Below are 20002 nucleotides of genomic sequence, written 5' to 3' on the forward strand. Positions count from 1 at the left end.
ATGGAGAATTTGCTTATCGGCAACACCAATTTCTCCGGCGCAATCCCAAGTTCGCTGGGCAACCTCAAATCTTTGAAGAAGCTAGGCCTTGGTGCTCAGGGCTTCGCCGGTGACCTGCCCTCGTCAATCGGCGAGCTCACATCCTTGAATTCGTTGGAGGTCTCTGGCTTAGAGGTGGTAGGACCGATGCCGCCATGGATCACAAACTTAACTTCCATGGAGGTCCTCGAATTCTCCCGGTGTGGCTTGCACGGACCAATACCACCTTCCATATGCGAGCTACCAAAACTGAAAACATTATCACTTCACACCTGTGGTTTTTCGGGGGAAATATCACCATGTATTTTTAACCTGTCTCAGCTATACACCCTATTGCTTCACTCGAATAATTTTAGCGGTCAAGTGGAGCTTAACTCGCTATGGAAACTACCGAGCCTATCGTACGTAAGGCTCTCAAACAACAAACTAAATGTGATCGATGGGGAAGATAATTCTCCACTCGTATCCTTCCCAGACATAAAGCTCCTAGATCTAGCGTCTTGTAACATAAGTAAATTCCCCGATGTCTTGAAACATTTAAATGGGATTTATCAGCTTGACCTATCAAACAACCAAATCCATGGGGCCGTGCCTCAGTGGGCATGGGAGACATGGACACATTCACAACTTTTCTACCTAAACTTATCACACAATATGTTTACTGGTGTTGGCTACGACACGTTTCTTCCATTGGAGTTTATGGACGTGTTGGATCTCAGTTTCAATATGTTCGATGGGACAATGCCTATACCCAAATCATCTGTCAGCGTGCTAGATTACTCAAGCAACCGTTACTCATCCTTGCCACCTAATATTTCTACTCAACTCGAAGAAACTGTCATTTTCAAGGCATCAAGAAACCGACTCTCCGGGACTATTTCACCAGATTTCTGCAGTACAAAGATACAATTTCTCGACCTATCTTACAATATCCTCGGTGGTTCAATCCCTTCATGCATAATGGCGGACACAAATGCACTGAAGGTTCTAAACCTGAAAGGAAATCAGCTTCAAGGTGTGCTACCTCATGATATCAACAAACACTGCATGCTTGAGGCGATAGACTTCAGTGACAACTGGATCCAAGGACTGCTGCCAAGATCTCTAGCTTCTTGCAGGAACTTGGAGGTCCTCGATATCGGAAACAATCAGATCAATGACTCTTTTCCATGTTGGATGAGTACACTTCCTAGCCTTCAAGTACTTGTCCTAAGTAATAACAAATTCTTCGGACATGTGGCACCAAATGTTGCTAAAGGTAAAGGCCTTTGTGAATTTCAAAGTCTGCGGATTCTTGACATAGGCTCCAACAACTTCTCAGGGGCATTGCCATGGGACTTCTTTATAAAACTGAAGTCCATGATGGTTAACACTGCAAATGGAGCACTAGTGATGGAATATCAAGCTGACCTACAAAGGCTACAACAAGAATATCAAGTTGCAACTTCACTCACATACAAAGGGAACTCCATCAACTTTGAGAAGATCATAAGGACCCTTGTATTGATTGATGTTTCAAACAATGCATTCCATGGTAGCATCTCCGAGGCTATTGGAGAACTTGTTTTGCTCAACATTCTCAACATGTCACACAACTCCTTGACGCAATCAATTCCATCCGAGCTCGGTCGTCTGAAGCAACTGGAATCTTTGGATCTCTCCTCAAACGAGCTAACAGGAGTGATTCCACAAGAGCTAGCATCTTTGGACTTCCTCACGACGCTGAACTTGTCTGACAACAATCTGAAGGGAAGAATACCAGGATCACCTCATTTCATGACATTCCCTAATGGCTCATTTGTGAGGAATGATGGGTTATGTGGTCACCCGTTATCCAAAAAATGCAGCAATGCGACAACATCAAATACGGCATGCAGTCCTTCCAAGGATAAACCTGCCGACATTATGTTATTTCTCTTTGCTGGGTTCGGATTTGGTGTTGGGTTTGCAGTTGTGATTGTGGTGACCTGGGTATTACCCCTTAGAAAGAAATCATGAAAGGGTTATATGGTTCTCTTCGGCCAAAAATGGGGTCTTGGTTGTAACGATCACTTTCAGTATGGAAGTATATGTACATGGCCACCTTCACCGCTATTAGCCAATGGTGCATTTCTTTATTATACTGTTGATAATCTATTGACTGCCAGAAATGATGTGACACGTGTCTCATCGTAAATGACAAAGCTTTACATTTGGCAACTGGGCTTTTAATACATATTGTCACGTTTGATGTTCCTCTTCTTTTTTCTGTTTTGATCAAGTTCAGAATTATCCAACTTTATTTCAGAGTTGTATATTTAAGTTTAGTATGGAGTATTAAATATATGTCAGGTGATGTGCCCATAGGAGTACCAAATTGTTTGGCAGCGAAAGGAAACATTGATAAGTGATTCTTCCATGCATAGTAATAGTAGGTAAATGAAGATAACAGAGCCATTAGTTTATTTCAAAGGTTTGCAGACGCGACCGACGGTCTCGTGCGCAATAACTGAACTTTTCTTTAACAATTTCTAATTGAATAGGAAATGTGTACGTGTGTTGCTCGTTAAAATTGCATGACTATGATAGACTATGATATCATACATCGAGATATCTATCTTCCTCTCTTTGCATATCTTTGCCCTGTATCACTCAACCGGCACATAGTCAGTTGGATTTTTTGCTCACCGAGTTCATTTCTACTTTATTTTTAGAGATATATCACGATTGCAAGCAATTCAACACGATATATACAAATTCGTTATCAAATGACTAAAAAATAACTGCTTTTGTGTTATCACGAAGATGTTGAAATTTGGCACTTGGGCCTTGGGTCATAGCCCAATACAAGATTCTGAATTTTGAGTGGTTTATAAGGTGAACTCTTCCACTCCCACTAAGGTACGAGAAGAGAATAAGCCCTCACGCACTTCTCCTTCTTCGCCACCCGCCTCGCCACGATGTGGGTTGTAGAAATGAGTCGAGTCAAACTCATACTCATGCATGTTGTTTATATTTTTGATGTCCGGAAAATTAATTGTGCATTATTTTTGTGAGTCATTAACGGATGCGTTATCGGTCGTCTCCAACTTTTTGGATCGTGTGATGTGTTAACTCGTACGTGAGCTACGCCCCATCACGTTGTCAACATGCGCTATATAAACGCGGACGCAAACCATGAGGTCGCTATGCCACATAGATTGCCTGCCTCCAGAACCTTGTGTTGTCGCTCACGTCTTCTCCATCCCAAGCGTACACCGAAGGACGGGACAGCTGGAACCCCGACTCTCGTAGAGTTATACGGCTGCGTGATCGGGTTTTTTTGGAGCGCTCTAGCGCCACTACTGGCAACACGATATCATGTGACAACTACTTCATCGGTCCTACTCCTACCACGGTTATTTTTTCGGTGCATGGCTCGTACTCGGTTGCTATTTCGCGGGCTAGAGTCGGAGACAGGCTCAGTCACCTAAAAGGAGTGGCTCTGCTCGTGGTAGGAAATATCTTGTTTACCAGGCCTAATTGACAATCCGGATGGATTCTATCCAGAATCTAACGGATGTAGACGTTCCTGTCAGGAATGGCCTCGGAAGGCAGGTCATCAGCTTACAATTTAGGGGAATATTGATTTCCTCCAAAGTCCCAAAATAACGATATAAAAACAAACATGATTTGTGAACCAGGGAGATATAGTCATGAGCGTCTTAGATATATATATATGTGTAATTCTCTATAGATATAGTAGGAGGAAACTTCACACAAAAGCTATGTTTCTCCTGTTTTGACCTCATATAGTCTGTGTGATGGTTAGTGTGAGTGCAATACTTGCCTCACACTAATCATCAAGTAAACTACCACACAGACTATGTGAGGCAAAAAACAAGAAAAACTAAAATCCTCATGAAATCCTCATCACTATATATATATAATCGCTCGTGTATCATATAGACCTAGTTCCCAAATCATATTTTAATTACCGTGCTCTCTTGTTTAGTTTCTTTAAGACTTTGGAGGAAACCAAAATCATGCTCACAATGAGATGGATGTGTACCAAGATTATTACGGATGTGCGTGTGTGTCTCAAAGTTGTACTCAGCACTTCTAAATTGTTTTTAGAGAAGTCCAACCACTCGTTTATGAAGACTAGCTATCTCACGCGTGTCAGGTTCCTGGAATCCTTCACCGCCCCGGGCTGTCGTCCCTCCGTGCCCAGCGCAACCGGAGATTTGCTGCTAAGGCTACCGCAGGGCGCTCAACACCAGAGACGCGATATGCATCTGTCATGTTATCAACGACAAGCGCGACCTAGCCCGGGACGAAAGCAGTAGCTCGCATGGCATCTTGTTAGTGTCTCCATATGATTCTGAGAAGCCTGGTGTCAACAAGGTTCAGCACAAACATCACAGAACCCATGGCGCCAATAAGGTTCCTCTTCATGGTCTTCGTGCTGGTGGTGACGACCACCCCACCAACAGGTCCAGGTATTGCCATCAGCTTGTCGGGCTTGCCACATTTCCTCACCCTCCGATTTCACGGGAAAATCAAAGCACAATGATAGCGTCATGGGAATTCAAGTCAAAGTCGATTGAATTGAGGCGACGTGAAGAGTCGGGAATTGCGGGCAGAGTGCACAGTGCCGGCGCAAAAAGTCCGTCTACCCTTGCTCGATACTCCCTCCATCCACAAAAGAATATACTTCCATCTCTTTTTGGCTAGTCAAACTATTTCAAACTTTGATTAAGTTTACACAAAATTATAACAGTATTTATGACGCCAAATAGCTATATGATGAAAATATATTTTGTCCTGAATCTAATGATACTAGTTTGGTGGCAATGGCATAAATGTTGATGCATTTTTCTATAAACACGGTCAAACTTAAAAAGATTAACTCTCCAAAAAAATTGGAAATACGCTATTCCATGGACACACAGGGAGCAGGTTGGAGCTATGTCGTCAGGCGCTAAGCTGGATAGATTCGTGCCGTCTGGTTGCAACCGAAATTTTCTTGAATCACACAATGGTTACAACAGATTTCTTTTTACAATGTGGGTGGCATCACCAACGGAGAATTGACCTTTTGGTATGTGCGTGAAAAGAAGAGACCAAAATATCAATATTTTCTGAAAGAACCGTTGGCTCCATCAGTTTATGGCCTATTCCTGATGGTGAAACACCCTCAAAAGAAAAGGTGAGCAGGGTTTGAGAAACTACCGAGCTAGAATATCCACGCATAGGATGCTAATCCTGAACAAGCACCAACTATATCAAGGTATATGTATGTCATGAAAAAAGATAGACAGCAACACTGAAACTCTGCAAGTATGGTTCAGATTCTTGTCCTAGGTTTCAATACTAGTACCTTCCTCTATGCTTCTACAGTTCTATACATACTGATGAAATGGCAGTATGGTGACAGTTGTTTGTCCATTCTACAAAACTGGCACTCCTTTCAAAATTTTGCAGGAGACGTTATTCTCTTTGGATATCTACTAACGAAGATCTTTGCTATATGCATTCTAATGGGCCAACAAGATGTTCATACCCCATTTCCCCGTCTCCACCCAGGATCACACTATCGAGTAGGTGCTGCTGGACTCGCTTTCAGGCTCAAGTGCTCGTCTTGGTTTCTGGTCCTCTGAAACTCTCCGGGGTGATCCCAAGGGTGACGACGACGAGGAGTGTGATGGAGATGACAAAGATCTGCGCACCGGGCTTGGTGGCATATGTAGCCTCCGCAGTTCTCTCATTGAACTGTTGGGGCTCAGGAGTAGCGGTGGCTGGGGCTCCGGAGCTTCTGTGGTCTGAGGGTGGTGCTGCTGTTGCCCATGTTGCTGCTGATGCTGCCCTTGCTGTTGCTGCTGCTGATCACTTGCGACCTTCCTTAGAAGATTCTGCATACTAGGTAGTAGTTTTGCTGAAACAGAAATAATCCCAGGAACCTACAGTGTAACATAAATGTGGTTCAGTTCAATCTGTCACAAGCTTATCTTGGAATGGACAGAGTTAAAGCTAGTGAATAAGTTTCTTTTGCCTCCCTATAAAACGTTATTCAATGTTAGGAAGAACTGATATTAGGAACATAAGAACCCATGCCTCCCAATGCCGGTACTGTCCTAACTTATTTATTTTGTAAAGTAGCTCAATAATAGACAGTGCAGTTTACTGGTCTGTGAACCCGTGCTTGCACCGCAATATGCTGCTTTCTGATGTAACATACGCAGTCATCAAGAGATAGTAGGTGAGGAATTAGTTGAAATTTTGTACATTTTTTAAATGCACCTTGGGTACAGATGATTTTCACAGTAACTTTGTACAACAAAAAATATGTATGTTCTTCCTAATAACAAATATTCAAACCTTACCATGCCATTCTGGAATTCTCTGCCGATATCTAGCTGCACTGCTAAAGCTTTGGCAACTAAATAACCCACAAATAGCAAGAACAGGTATATTGGGTTCCTGTGCAGCAGGAAAAAAATGGCAGCACCATGTTAATACTTAAGAAACCACTGCACACACTGCAGGTAGTGAGCTAGGTACCTCAGTAGCGCCATGATCTCATTAAAACCAAGAATAGCGATAGCAACCATCGCCCAAGGGGGAGGCATTCCGCCATTAGCGCGCCTGTGAGCTTGCTGGAGTGACATGAAAATAGTCCAAGTCAATGGTAATAGAACAGGAATCTATTTCACCCACTAGAAAAAAGAAAGCACCATAAGAAAATAGAGATCTAATTCACCCACTAGAAAAAGGAGAGAGTCACAAGTGATCCAATTTATAGTGAGGAGCACTGAATTCTTCGAAATGCAAGCTTGTCTGACTGCAACTCTAGAGACATGCTAAAACTCTTTACTTCTTAATGCAAAGGCATCACCCTTACATGGTTCCTCAAAAGAAATAAACACCATGCTAGCACAATATCTCTGAATAGTAGTACACACACTATCAAAGATAAAAGAGATACATGAAATGCACACCTGGGCCGTTACTGCTTGTGTAATGGTAAATTCAGTTTCTGATTTGAACTGCTTCCACAGTGACTTGCACTGAGCTGGAGTAATAAGTGTATGCTTTGCATGAACCTGTTTCAATTGTTCCACAAAGTGATATAAGCATTCTGATTTATTGCTGCATGGAGAACAAATAAACACAAATCTACCTCTTCCCAAGTAGTTGAAGCAAGTGGATCACCAGAAGTAGCACTTGAACTCTTTGATTCGACAGGACTATCAAGAAGTGTTGAGATGAGGATGTTTTCAATCCTCTCTGGCTTGTCATCCCAGCGAATGACAGCTAACACGGACATAAGTTTGAGAGCCTGCAACGTCAGTATAAGACCACTTAACAACGAAACAAAGTGATACAGAATATTTTTTGTCATGTTAGAAGGGCGTGAGTCTTATACAGCAGATCGAGCATCCTTGGCTATTGCACGAACATCTTCCTTTCCTGTCCAAACCCTTGGCATTGAATCCTTGTCATGACTAAACACCGTTGTGAACCTAGCAATAGCAGGAAAACTTATCATGAAGTTGTAAAATTAATTGTAGAAGGCGCAAGAAATAAGATAATTTGTTAACCTCTCCTTCATATGCATCAAAACTTTGTTAGCTTCTTCTTTAGCTTTATTTTCCACGATACTTCGGGCATAATCCCTTAATTTCGACACCATTCCTTCTGACACAGCACTTTCCATTTCAAACCCAGAAAGGGTATTCAGAAACTCTGGCAGGATAGCCTCTGTCTCACGTTTATAAAGATTTCTTATTGATTCCCAAGTTGTTTGACTGGCGGCATCAAAAAGAGACTCGACAGGTTCAACAAGTGCTTTTCTTAGTTTCTCCTGCGCGTACATGGAACTTGAATTGTTAATACATGGTAACCAAATGCTATATAGCATGTGCCAAAATTATTCAAATGCATAGTATGTATTGAAATTCTAATAAAAAAGTCGTTCTTCTAGATTGTTGTACTTAACCTTAGCACGGCTTGTTAGTTCTGATAGCTTGCGTTCAGAAATTGAAAATGCATGCTCTTCAATATCACGCCGAACTTTCTCTAGCATTTTAGAATAGTCCCAATCCGCCTGCTTGATTACAGCATCTAATCAAAAGACTTGTCAGATTGCAGTTTCACTTTAAAGAGTTGGTACAACAAAGAAACAGTCAAAGAATGATACAGGGTTGGTACACCAAAGAAACAGTGAAAGAATGACTCATAATTTGCAGGTGTTAGGATAGGAGCACTTGCATACCAGCACTAGACAAACTAATGGTACTCTTCCGACTTAGAATATTCAACTTGTACTTTTCAGGACATCATACCACTTCAAAACAAGTAATCCTGGAAACAATTCTACCATTATCGGGAAATAGTATAATTTTACCTGCACACCCTTGATCAAATTCGTTGACAGAGGATTCAGTAGATTCCCGAACAGATGCTGCAAAACCTTTTCCATTCTCCAGCGATAGATTAAGATCGCTTTTAAATTTCTCAAGAGCTTTACCACGTAGATAGCTCAACACTTTATGGAATGCAGGTTGAACAAGCTGCAAGAATGTAGGACAAAATTAGTGGGGTAAGACGAAGCACGAAAGGAGGCATGCCCAATAAGACTGCTAGTATTTTTGGCATAGGAAAGATTCTTGGGATATGCGCATTCAAGAAAGTTGAATTTTCAATTATTGCACAGAATAAAAAATATCTATGATATTATTTTGTGGTGGTGAAAGAATACTAATGTACAAGAGCACCTTACATTCAGTATTCTAGATTCCAGCACTTTCCGTTTGGCGTTCCTAACAGCTTCATCAAAATAGACAGCTTCTTTGTCATACCTAAAAGATATTGCATCAGGTTTTTAGTCATAAGCAGAAGTTTCACGACATCACTAACTAATACAAAGATTTACTCATGCGCTCTCACGAAATATGAATAATCTAGGACTAAGGCAACCAGAAAAGTAGCAAATTCTAGCTTCAATGTCAGTACTTTGGTGTTTGGATCACAGAGGAAAGAAATATACCAAGATTTTTATGTGCAACTAAGGAATGTAAGCTAATATTTGTTCTTTGGTAAATATATTTTTCATATGTCAGGAATGATGGAAATTTTAGGGATTGTCTCTCTGAAGTACGGAGTACATGTTTATCAATCTACTAGTAGATGTATTGAAGATAGTGGGCATAATATGTAACCAAATAGATTTAGTGCACTAACTTCTTGTGCTGGTTTCAAGGAATAGGGATCATGTTGAGCAAACCACCAGAATGAACGATTTAAAGCAAACAAGGCTTACTCTTGCATGTGAACGTCCACAATGTAGCCAAGTTTTTTCCCAAAACCTTGTACTGAACCTGACTGTACGGCATTCTCTAATTCCAGCCATTCCTAAAAATGGCAAACATATTAGTGAACCAAAAACATTTTTGAATATTATATTATCTTGAAGTGACAATTTCTTACTGCATCCGAAGCTAGGCAGCCAAACTTCTCGTTTGCAATTTCATCACACCTGACTGTAGCAACCATTACCTTGCATGATGAAGCAAACAGAAATAAATTAACAAAGAACATGTTTGAGTTGGCTTCTTCAACTAAATTGTTGGTGGTCACTTCACCTCAGAATACATCATAGATATATAATTGCAGCAAACTGTTTTAACTAATCATGTTTGTGATTCATGTAATACCAACCCAGTGTACATCAACTGTCTTAGTGCCTAACAGAAAGAGAAGTGTACCTTGTGAGCAGGAAGATCGAGATCCTTGTTCTCTCGAATAATTTTCCAAATCTGTTGTGAACTAAACAAGAAACCTGAAGCGGGAACTACCCCTCTCCTATCACCTGCAAGACCTCCTGGTGCAATTGAATTCGCAAACCTCTGCCTAAGTTGTTGAACCTGGTGGAAGTAAAATTAAGTGCTTGAAAAGCAATGCCTTAATATTCATTCTTTATTCGTAAAAATATTTTGAATTTCAATGTAAGAAAACATTTACAGAACAAGTTTCAAGTGGTTTTCAGCTACCTGCTCTCTGAATTGCTCTTCTTTTTCTTCAAAACTGGGCAATGCAGTGACTTGCACCTTTGTATTTACAAAAAAAATTATAAGAAGTAAATAAAATATTTAAATAAATCAATATTGCATAACGAAATTTAAAAGCTCACATTAAAAAATTCACTGAGAGGAGTATCCTTGTGTGCCTCTGGCTTAGGAACCGAGTTCCATATCTGACGAAATGTGAGACAATATTAGGAATAGAAAATGGCAAAAGCTAATAAACAAAGGTGAAAGGCTGAAAAGTATTCTGAGGGTAATAAAGATGAAAAGTTCTAAAAGGACGAGGATGCCAACACCTTTTGAATATCCTCCCTTAGAACTGGTTCTAGATGTTCAAGTGGAGTCTACATGAAAAGAATGATGTGTTTGACATTCAGCCAAGTAAATGGATCAAAGAGAATATTACCAATAGCTTGCAAAAAACATTGTAGTAAATATTTTCAAAATTGGAAAGAGAACAAAGGAGAGGCAAACCCTGGTTTTATCACGTATAACAAATAATAGTGTTGTCTTACGGGGACTGAACAAACGCATCATGACCTGCATACCGAGTTGTCAGAGTTTTACAAGTACATCAGGACTACATATCCATTTGCATGGAAGGGTATAGCTGAAAGAACAGAGAGGTTACACCTTGGTACCTGAAACACTGTCTTCAGAAGAGGCTTATTAGCAGCTTGTTCCCGACCAATATCATGGCACCACCTATAATACAAAGATAGTGAATAAGTGCACAATACTAAGGCATCAACCTATAAGCAATAGTTATCATAATATCAAGAGAGTTGTGCAGCATCATACAGTTGGATCACAGAGAATGACTCACATGTTAATCAGAACTATATCCGAAATTGCAAGAGCAAATAACGCACTTTGCTTCTCAAATGCAGTATCATCCTAAAATGAGGCAAAACACACAAATTGTCAGAAAAAAAAGGTGCCCCGTTAACCTTGCAGCATTACATTTAATAAGGCTAATCCATACAACATGATCAACCAGCTTCAACCATGCAAGGTCACCTTTTAAAACGTAAGTACTAATCAAGCATCTTAGGTTGATTTTTACTCATTGCACTGGAAGATCATCCACGTTTACATTTGTTACTTAAAGAGCCAAATGAATTAACAATGCAAAGCGCTGTTTGTAAACTAAATTATGCAAGCTATTCAAAGATAATGTTATACCACAGGAGGAAAACGTTCCATGCACAAAACTGAGCCTGACGCCCTGACTGTGTATAGGTAACATATTACAAATGACAAAAGGAAGCAATCTTCTCTTAACATGAGGTATCATTTCTTGAACCTGTCCTGCTTCATATCTAACTTCCGAGTTTTTCTGTTCAGGACACCAAACATTGACAGACAGAACTAAATTATGCAAGCTATTCAAAGAGAAGTGTTTGGTGTTATATATTTCTATTCAGCTAGGTCTAACTGACAGTGTTTGGTGATTGTTATGTGAAGCCATATGATAGAATAACTAGCTACATATCCATAAACTACTAACAGTCCTCTAATGTTGCACCTTGCTACTAAATTTTTTTTTGCTAAAGCTAGGAAACCTACATGCTAGCAAACTCCCAACATCTTAACAAGGATGAAATCTGTAAGTAGGCACGGGCAGTTGCATTAAGAGACGTGCTTCCGCACGCAAAGGTACATGACGCGTTGGTTCCTGCTTAACCCTGCTAGCAGTGATCGAGCTCTTTTCTTTCCTAGTTAGTTTGGTTCTCTTTTAGTTTTGTAAGTTTAGTTTTCCTTACTATGTTCGGTTTTGTTGCTTTGTACATGTTGAGAACCTCATGTTCTGCTATTTTGGAGATCTTCTTATAATACAACATGACATGCATTCAGATTTGTGTTTGGAAAAAAAAGTTTGCTAAATAAAATGATAGGGAACTCTCATTGTGTAAGTAAGCATACCTCTCCTCTTTCTCTTCCATCAGTACCTTCCAAATCCATTACAACAGTACAGGGCTCGACACCAACACAGTGTGCCATCCATATACCTTTGGTAGTTTGGCTCCTAACGACAGAAATATACTATCAGCATTCTTACCTAAAAAACCAGAAATGTATATCACATTTGAAACATGCAGTTTCATGATAAGAGGGGAAAATTAAAGAAAGAGAACTATATTTGCTCAATTATTTTTTATTTATTAAACTATGTAAGGAAACAATATGTAATCATGTATTCTAAACGAACATGTCTATACCTTCCCCTGAATGCATCCATCTCCCTAAAATTAGTTCCAAAGAGCTGGTTCAACAAGGTACTCTTTCCTGCTCAAAATAAAAAAGCATGATGGAAATTAATCCCAGGGAAATCGATACTGAACTACATACTGCCGATTTGTGGAAAAGGGGGAGAAAATCCATAACTGGCACGTATCAGACAATATTTTTACGTACAGTGCTAGGGGGATGAAAATAACAGTTTAATATCAGAGAATACAAACAAATAACCTAGTACAAGAAAACAGGACATACAGTGCATTTATCATTATTCATTGCTCACGGAACACATCTGTTGACTGCGAAGACAGATGCTATGGGAAAACAATGCCCTACACTTGCTTGAGATCTGTCACTCGCTGTCAGCAAGTTCAGAGCTTCCAAGAAGATATGCAGAAACATGTACTTGAAAATATACTCATGCCACCCAGTTGAGGTTGCAAGCTAAGCTACCCAAATTATCAGAATAATGCTACACAGGGGGCAGGGCTCAGTAGAAAAGGGAAAACCATGGTGGCTTACAAATACTACAAATCCGACCATAACTTGGTAGAAATAGCAAAACCACACAATAGCAATGCGGAATTTAGAGCATCCCCACTCGTTGGCGCTCCCCACGCCCAAATCCGGCGAAATTTTCGTCCGGATTGGAGGAAGATTTGGCGTGGGGAGTAGTAATTTCCCAGCCGCGTGCCCAGGCGAAGTCGACGATGCGAATTTAAAAAACGGAAACTTGACAAACTACGGCTAAAAACGGGTGAATATAGACTAAATTTAATGATATTTATTATATTACGGGCGGAGTTCATACATAGAGGCCGAATTCGACTATATTTCGAATTCGGCTAGGGAATTCAAACGCTAATTTTAAAACACGGCGCTCTACATGCCGAAATGGCGGTAGAACACCGTGTAGTCGCCGCCGTCGTCGTCGGAGCCGTCGTCGTTGGCCTTCGGCTGCGCGGCCTGGCTGCTGCTGCCCCGGCCGGCGTCTCCCCACCCCGGGGATGGCTTGTACCAGTCGTCGTCGGAGGACTCGAGGTCGACGACGGGGACAGCGACGCCGGATGGAGGTGTCGCAGGACGGCGGTACCGCGCGACATCGTCGTTGGCGGTTGGAGCGGCGTGGGCGGCGAGTTGGCGTGCGGCGGCCAGGTCCAGCAGCCGCCGCTGCTGCTCCGCCTCCTCGCGCTCCCAGTCGCGTCTGGCCCAGTCCAGTGCGGCGTCGTCCGCGCGCTTCTCCTCCTCCATGTCGTGCAGCGACCTGGCGATCGCCTCCGCCATCGCGGCGTCCTCCGCGCGCTTCGCCTCCTCCTCGGCGAGCTGGCTTGCGGCGGCCTCTTTCTTCGTCTTCTTCCGGCCGCCCTGCGGCGCGGAAGGCTGTTCGCGGATGACGAGGGCGCCGCTGCTGCGCCCTACGGTCGTCGGCGGAGACGCCGGCTCCTTCTTGACGCGCACCGGCGTCGAAGGCGCCGTCGCCTCCTCCCTCTTCACCGGCGCCAAGGATGACCTTGACGCCGATCCGGAAGACGACGAGCTGGCAGCCATGCGCCGTGGCTGCCAGACGTTTCCCCGACGGCGGCTCGCCGATGCCCTCGATGCCGATGGAGGGGGCATCGTGAGCACCGGGAAGTTGCCGCCCTCGATGTGCGCGAGGACGTTCGCCAGCGTCCTTTCCGGCGCGCTCCACCACCGTCGGTGGCCCGCGGCGTTGTTGCGCGCACGCGGAGGCGGCGGGCCGTTGTAGGCCGCCAGCTCCCGCTCCCACCGCCGGAGGAAGTAGGAGTTCCACCGCGTGTAGTTCTCGGGGTGGTGGCGCGGGTCGGCGCGCTCCTCGTCGGTCATGGTCATCCTCGCCTCCTCGATGGCGACGTCGAGGGCCCGGCCCCGCGGCGGCGGCGGGATTGGTACGCCGCCAGCACTTAGCCGCCAGCCGCCTCCGGGAGGCCTCGTGTCCGGCGGGCAGGGGTACCCCGCCTGGTGGAGGAGGTGCCCCTCCCACGCGTGGAGCGACCGGCGGGGGAAGCCGTTGTTGGCTGCGCCGTCGTCGTCGTAGAACGCCATCTGGAGAGTAGAGGGAGAGTGGAGCACGGGGTACGCCTCGCGGCGAGCGGACCGGCGTATATAGGCGTGGCTGGCGCGGGGATTAAATGCCGCGTGGAATGCGACGCGTCCGCGGCGAGCTGACCGACGGCAGCCTTTAGTGCGCGCGGAAGACGATGCGTGCGCGGAAGACGACGACATTAACTCGCCGCGTGGCCGGCGAATGCAGACCGGCGGCAGGCTTTTACAGCGCGCGGAAGACGATGCGATGAGGACGACGATCGGTTTCTCTCGCCGACAAGTTGGGGCCACCAGACGCGCGGGAAGTTTCCTCGCCGTTTCGCGCGCTTTCGTTTCGTCCGGAGTCCCCGAGCCGGGGATGGCGTGGGATCGCCGGATGAATTTAGGCCCAAATCCGGACGAAAACGAGGAACCGGGGGCGCGACTGGGCCGAATTACGCCGTCGGGATGGAAAAAAGGCTCGCCGGGGGCCTCGTCGGGGGACGAGTGGAGATGCTCTTACACTGAGTGCACTACTGAAGTAAACAATCAATCAGAGGCATTCCACGCACAACCCTATGATATAAGCCTTTCAACTGGAAATCTTGTGCTGCTATTTTGAGTTTCGAATGTTATTATTTTACTCCATCCGACGTCTATCTATCTAACAACCGCAGCAACCTGGCGGTTAGCCGGATCGATCGACCAATGCACAACACAGAGAACGCAACAGATCTGCCGCAATGCCGAGTAAACGAGAACCGAATCATTTGATCAAACACGTGGCCGGCGACTGCGAGCGCCGCGCACGTACGGGAGCGCTCCATTCGACCGACCGATCGGAGTACGTAACGCACGTACCGCTGCTCTGGGGCCCCATGATGGAGACGACGGCGTAGGAGAGGCCGCACTCGGCGACGCCCGCGGCCGCCATGAACCGCTCGGCCGAGTCGGTCGCGAACCCGCCCTCGCCGTCGATCAGCTGCACCGCCGTCCCCGCCTTTGCCGCGCCATCCTCCGCCATCGATCTCCGCTCGATCCGACGCGCGCCGGCCGGCAGGGTCCGTGCGTGGGGCGGGGGTGCCGGCGGCGATCGGTGGTCCGTCCGCCCAGCGCCGCGGCTCGCTCTCCGCTCTCCGGCTTCTCTCTCGGTTTTCGCGGAACGCCAGTCGAGTGGCCTCCGCCGAGTATTTTGCATATATACCACGCCCAACTAATTTGCTTTCCTCTTTGCCCCCTGATAAACTGTGGTAATTACAGTTTAGTTCTTGTTGCGCTACGCCTCGTTACATGGTTTGCGTACTTTCTGAAGTGCGCCTTCATTATTATGAGGTCCCTTCGATTCAAAGATTTTCTTAGTCTAAAAAAATTATAGTCATCATGAATGATTGGAATTCTTAGAAATCTTTCTTCCTATATCGGTCGTTTGATTCGTATGATCAAATTGTTTTCTTGTTGATGCAAGCAAGCGGATATAAATCTTTTAAGACTATGGTATGGCATATCCGTGCGCTTTTGAATCTTGTGAAACAAAGGGTGCCCTTGGAAGATCAAGGAGAAGAAACCAATGCAAAACTCACAAAGTTTTTCTCTTAAAATTCACTAGAAAATATCCAATCTCCACTTTTGTTCCGGCACCTCCGATCTAGTGAGATTGAGAGACTGACAAGAAAACATTTTCATACATGTATTTGTTTCCATCGAGGTGATGGAATCATCACCACCCACTGTGACAGTTAGAAGGGATCTGGTAGGGCCCATCTTACAACTTGAAACGCATTACTACACCATTTAGCATTAGTTCAATTGTTACAAGGGGCAGACGATTTTCGGTGGAACCTTAGAAGGAATGGTACATTCATTTTCGTTTCCATGTATACAACAATGATTCAACCTTTTGAGTCGATAGCTAATATTCATAAAATTTGTAGGATGAAGATACCACTGAAGATAAAGGTCTTTGCTTTGTATCTTTGATGCGGTGTGATTGTTACTAAAGATAACCTTGCAAAACCGAATTGGCAAGGAATTTAAAAGTGTGTCTTTTGCCATCATGACGAGACAACAAAGCATTTATTCATTCAATGTTATTTTGCAAAATCTATATGGTCAATCATCCAAATAGGTTATACCTAATACCCGTCACGTAGTGTTGCAATATTTTCGGTAACTCGCTTAATGGGGTGAATCATAGGTTTAAGGTACATATTAGGGTGGAAGCATTTGTCGTTATTTGGTCGCTTTGGCAATGTAGAAATGATAAAGTGTTTGACAATAAAAAATTCTTCTCTTTTGAAGGTTATCTCTCGGTGCAGTACTTTGCTCCGTACATGATCGTCTCTTTAGCGTACTGAGAATTGTGACCTCTTTACGGGGGTGTCTACACGGTTGAAGAACACGGCGAAGAATGTCATGATCCAAGATGCATGGGTGGCCCCATAATCTTAGATTGGTCCTGCACCATCGTAGGAGTTCTTGTAGTTTCATCATGTCTCGTGTATCGTACCTTTTGGTTGGATTGTACTATGTGTATATATATGCATCCTAGGTTAGGTGTAATGATTAAACATTTTAAGCAATAAACAGGTTTTTTTATTGGGGAAAAAATTCTGCTTTAGTGCTACCGAGCAGGTGTACTAGCCAGAACCTCCGATACTCCAATTTTCATGTCTAAGAATTCTATTTGTCTAGGACCGACAATTTTGAGAGAAGTTCTCTTTCCACACCTCCTAGGAGGAACTTAGCATAACAGTTTTATGTCCAACTCTTCGGTGGGTGTGTTGTGTTAGTTCTGGAACCTTCGAGTTCTTTTCTTATTGGAACTACTAGGAATATACATTTCCAAGATGAAAACTAGCTAAAACCTTTGATCACTCATCCTAGTAACTTCGGGATCTATCCATTTTTATAGGTTCTATTTTCTATCTGGTAACCACCGAGAATAGGTTCGGTACTTTCAGAAAGTCTATTTTACTGCCCGATAGTTCAAATTTTCAAATTTACACATACTTCTAGGCCACAAACAGATTTGGCCATGCCTCGCCCACGCCAGCCACGGGCCACGACCCGACCACCGCCACCTCCACAGTGACGAGGGATAACATCACGGCTTCCCGGGGCTACCGCCCCGGCCGGCTTCCGCGCGTTGATGAGCTAGTTGTCATCGTCACAGCTCCGACGAGATCATCGATGCCTTCTCTAGAGAATGCGAGCCCTCGAGCCACCTTCAGTAGCTGGGCCCACCGCCACGATGGCAAGGGCCGGCTTGGGGGAGGGAGGGGCACTTTGTTTTTTTTTGTTTGAGCAGCTTAATAACATTGAAAGTGACGAACTAACGAATGGAGTAACATTTTTTGGACCGCCGTGCATTCTGCTGTTTTGCATTTTACGGCTCTAATATGTGTGTTTGAGTTGCTTGAGGAGTAACATTATTCCAATGGATTTGCTAGTTCTTAGCTAGTTGAGAAATAAGTTTGTGCATGGTCAAGTTCTACATCATTTGATTTCATTGTGATTCATGCGTTGAATTATATGACTAAGAAGGAAGTTAGTTGTGAGTTGAGAAATAATCACACCCTTATTCTAATAAATCAATAAAAGAAGGAATTGCCACGCACGTACTAAGAAGATACGGTTTTGCTATGTCTCAGTCAACTGAGATTTTCTTAAGTCTAAGTCACTTACACAAAACTGCTTGGGTTGCACTTTTCTGTTAAAAAAGTGCAATTGCACTTTTCTGCCAGAAATGTGCAACTGGACCGAGTTGCACTTTTCTTAAACTGTAGTTGCACTTTTCTGAGTTAACGAGACTTTAGAAAATCTCAGTCAACTTAGACCGAAAATATCCTGTCCGTGTCACCCAATTCAACGCCAAAACCATTGCTAGCACACGCCGGCGCCGCCCGTGCCCGTCTCGCTTAAGCTTCAGAGCAACCGCGCCGATCATCTTGCAATGCGCGCCGCGGCGGCCGAGGCCAGCAGCAACGCGGTGCTCGACGACGACCCGCACTCGCTACCGCTCGGCCTCACGCGCGCCGCGCGCGTCGACGGAACTCCTGCCGGGCGAGGGGGCGCGCGCCTGGCCAACTTGGCCGGCGGCGAGGTCCCGCGGGTCCAGGGAAGCCCTTCGCCGCCCGCTCGGCGACGGCGAGGTAGGCTCGGGCCGATGCCGCGGCGCGCTGTGCGACCGCGCCTGCTTGGCACGCGACGACTCCGTGTTGGCCATGTAGCTGGCGCTGGCGTGGGCGTGGCCGCGATGGTGGCGCCAGCTCGCCTCGGACCCCGCCGCGGAGAAGGACGCCGCCGACGCCGAGTAGTGCTCCTCCTCGAACCGGTCGCTGAACGTCCGCGCGCTCGTGTTCTCCGACTGCGTCGCCGGCGAGGCCTTGTGGTTGTGTCTGCTGTACGGGTCCCCCTTCCCCGGCGTCGAGCAGCAGCTACTGTGCCGTGCGCCGTCCGCCTCCGCGACGGTCTTCCGAGGGGAGCGGTGCGGCAGGTAGTGCTGCGGCGACCGGCGGCTCGCGGGCGCGCCGCCGTCCTCGATGAGCCGGAGCCGCAGCCGCTCGGCGCGCGCGCGCCTCTGGGCCGCGACCAGCGCCTGGATGCGGCGGAGCGTCGCGTCCGCCTGCCGCCGCACCAGCTGGCCCCTCACCATCGCCTGCAGCTTCACCATTCCTCGCAGCGCGCACAGCGCCCTCCTCGCCTGCACGCGCATCGCATATCCATTTTCAGTCAGAGCAGAGCTTCCATTTTCATACGAATGTACGTCGCGTGCGTCACTTACCAGGTACGATCGGAAGGCCGACTGGATCCTGACGGCGGCGGCCTCCTCGGCGTTTCCACCGTTCACCGATGTCGCAACGATCGTAGCCTCGGCCGGCGGCGGGACAGGGACGGCGGCATGCTCAAGCTGGTCCTCCTCCTGCACCGACGCCACCACGTGCACATCGGCCGAGAAGCAGTGCGACGACGACGTGGACGCGAGCTGGCCGTGCCCCTGATATCCGGACGCCGTGCTGATCGTGTCCCTGCCGCTCACCGACGGCGCCGGACGCCGGAAGCTCCATCGCCTCTTCTCCTTGGCGGCCGGCGCCGGCAGCGACGGCAACGATCCTCCGTCGTCCCTCCCCTTGCCCTTGCCCTTCTTGCCGGCCAGGAAGCTTCTCAGCCACCTGGCCGCCTTGCCCATCGATCTGCACAAGAAACGCTACAATTCTGCAGCACCACCACCACTAGTAGCACTGCTCCATTGAGCGTACGTCTTCAGAGATGATCAGCAGGTGGGGGAAGAAGCAGAAGCTCTCAGCTACTACAACAAGTGGAAGAAAAATGATGCAATGATCTCAGCATGATGGATTTCTCACCTCTCACTGCTTCAATCATGTGGGCTTGTTCAGTGAAGTTGAGGGTTAAATACCAGTAAATTCTGTACCCAACACACTTTTTACTGCAAAACTTAAAAATGAGAAAAGGGGTTTTGTCCTGGCTAACTAGGGTCTGGATAGTTTTAATTGTGAGGATTAAGTGGTGATCTGCATGTGGTGGTGAGTAGAGGAGTAATCTTCTACTACTAGGACCAAAACACAAATTGTCAATGTATGGTCCAAGGATGGTAATTAACATCAATAGCAGCA

General features: G+C 45.6%; 3 protein-coding genes across 3 annotated transcripts; 1 reads left to right on the forward strand and 2 right to left on the reverse strand.

Moving 5' to 3' along the window:
• LOC124655717 (receptor like protein 27-like) lies at window positions 1-2064 on the forward strand. Its single transcript, XM_047194569.1, has one exon. The coding sequence runs from the start codon at window positions 1-3 to the stop codon at window positions 2035-2037; it is 2037 nt and encodes a 678-aa protein (XP_047050525.1). The 3' UTR covers window positions 2038-2064.
• A 3463-nt stretch (window positions 2065-5527) lies between these two features.
• On the reverse strand, window positions 5528-15393 carry LOC124655718 (protein ROOT HAIR DEFECTIVE 3 homolog 1-like). Its single transcript, XM_047194570.1, has 22 exons — window positions 15231-15393; window positions 12308-12374; window positions 12012-12114; window positions 10912-10982; window positions 10727-10790; window positions 10560-10625; window positions 10382-10429; window positions 10193-10255; window positions 10053-10109; window positions 9768-9926; window positions 9490-9558; window positions 9323-9414; window positions 8783-8861; window positions 8408-8573; window positions 8000-8124; window positions 7602-7864; window positions 7427-7523; window positions 7181-7339; window positions 6999-7103; window positions 6562-6656; window positions 6384-6480; window positions 5528-5960 (listed from the first exon to the last, which is right to left on the reverse strand). Exons 1-22 carry the CDS (start codon window positions 15391-15393, stop codon window positions 5589-5591), a joined length of 2580 nt encoding a protein of 859 aa, XP_047050526.1. The 3' UTR covers window positions 5528-5588.
• Window positions 15394-18381: 2988 nt separating this feature from the next.
• LOC124652369 (protein IQ-DOMAIN 19-like) lies at window positions 18382-19557 on the reverse strand. The gene is made up of 2 exons (XM_047191390.1): window positions 19153-19557; window positions 18382-19071 (listed from the first exon to the last, which is right to left on the reverse strand). The coding sequence occupies exons 1-2, from the start codon at window positions 19555-19557 to the stop codon at window positions 18382-18384; spliced, it is 1095 nt and encodes a 364-aa protein (XP_047047346.1).
• Window positions 19558-20002: the final 445 nt, after the last annotated feature.

The sequence above is a fragment of the Lolium rigidum genome, chromosome 5, assembly GCF_022539505.1.
Source record: "Lolium rigidum isolate FL_2022 chromosome 5, APGP_CSIRO_Lrig_0.1, whole genome shotgun sequence".
NCBI classification, from domain to species: Eukaryota; Viridiplantae; Streptophyta; class Magnoliopsida; order Poales; family Poaceae; genus Lolium; species Lolium rigidum.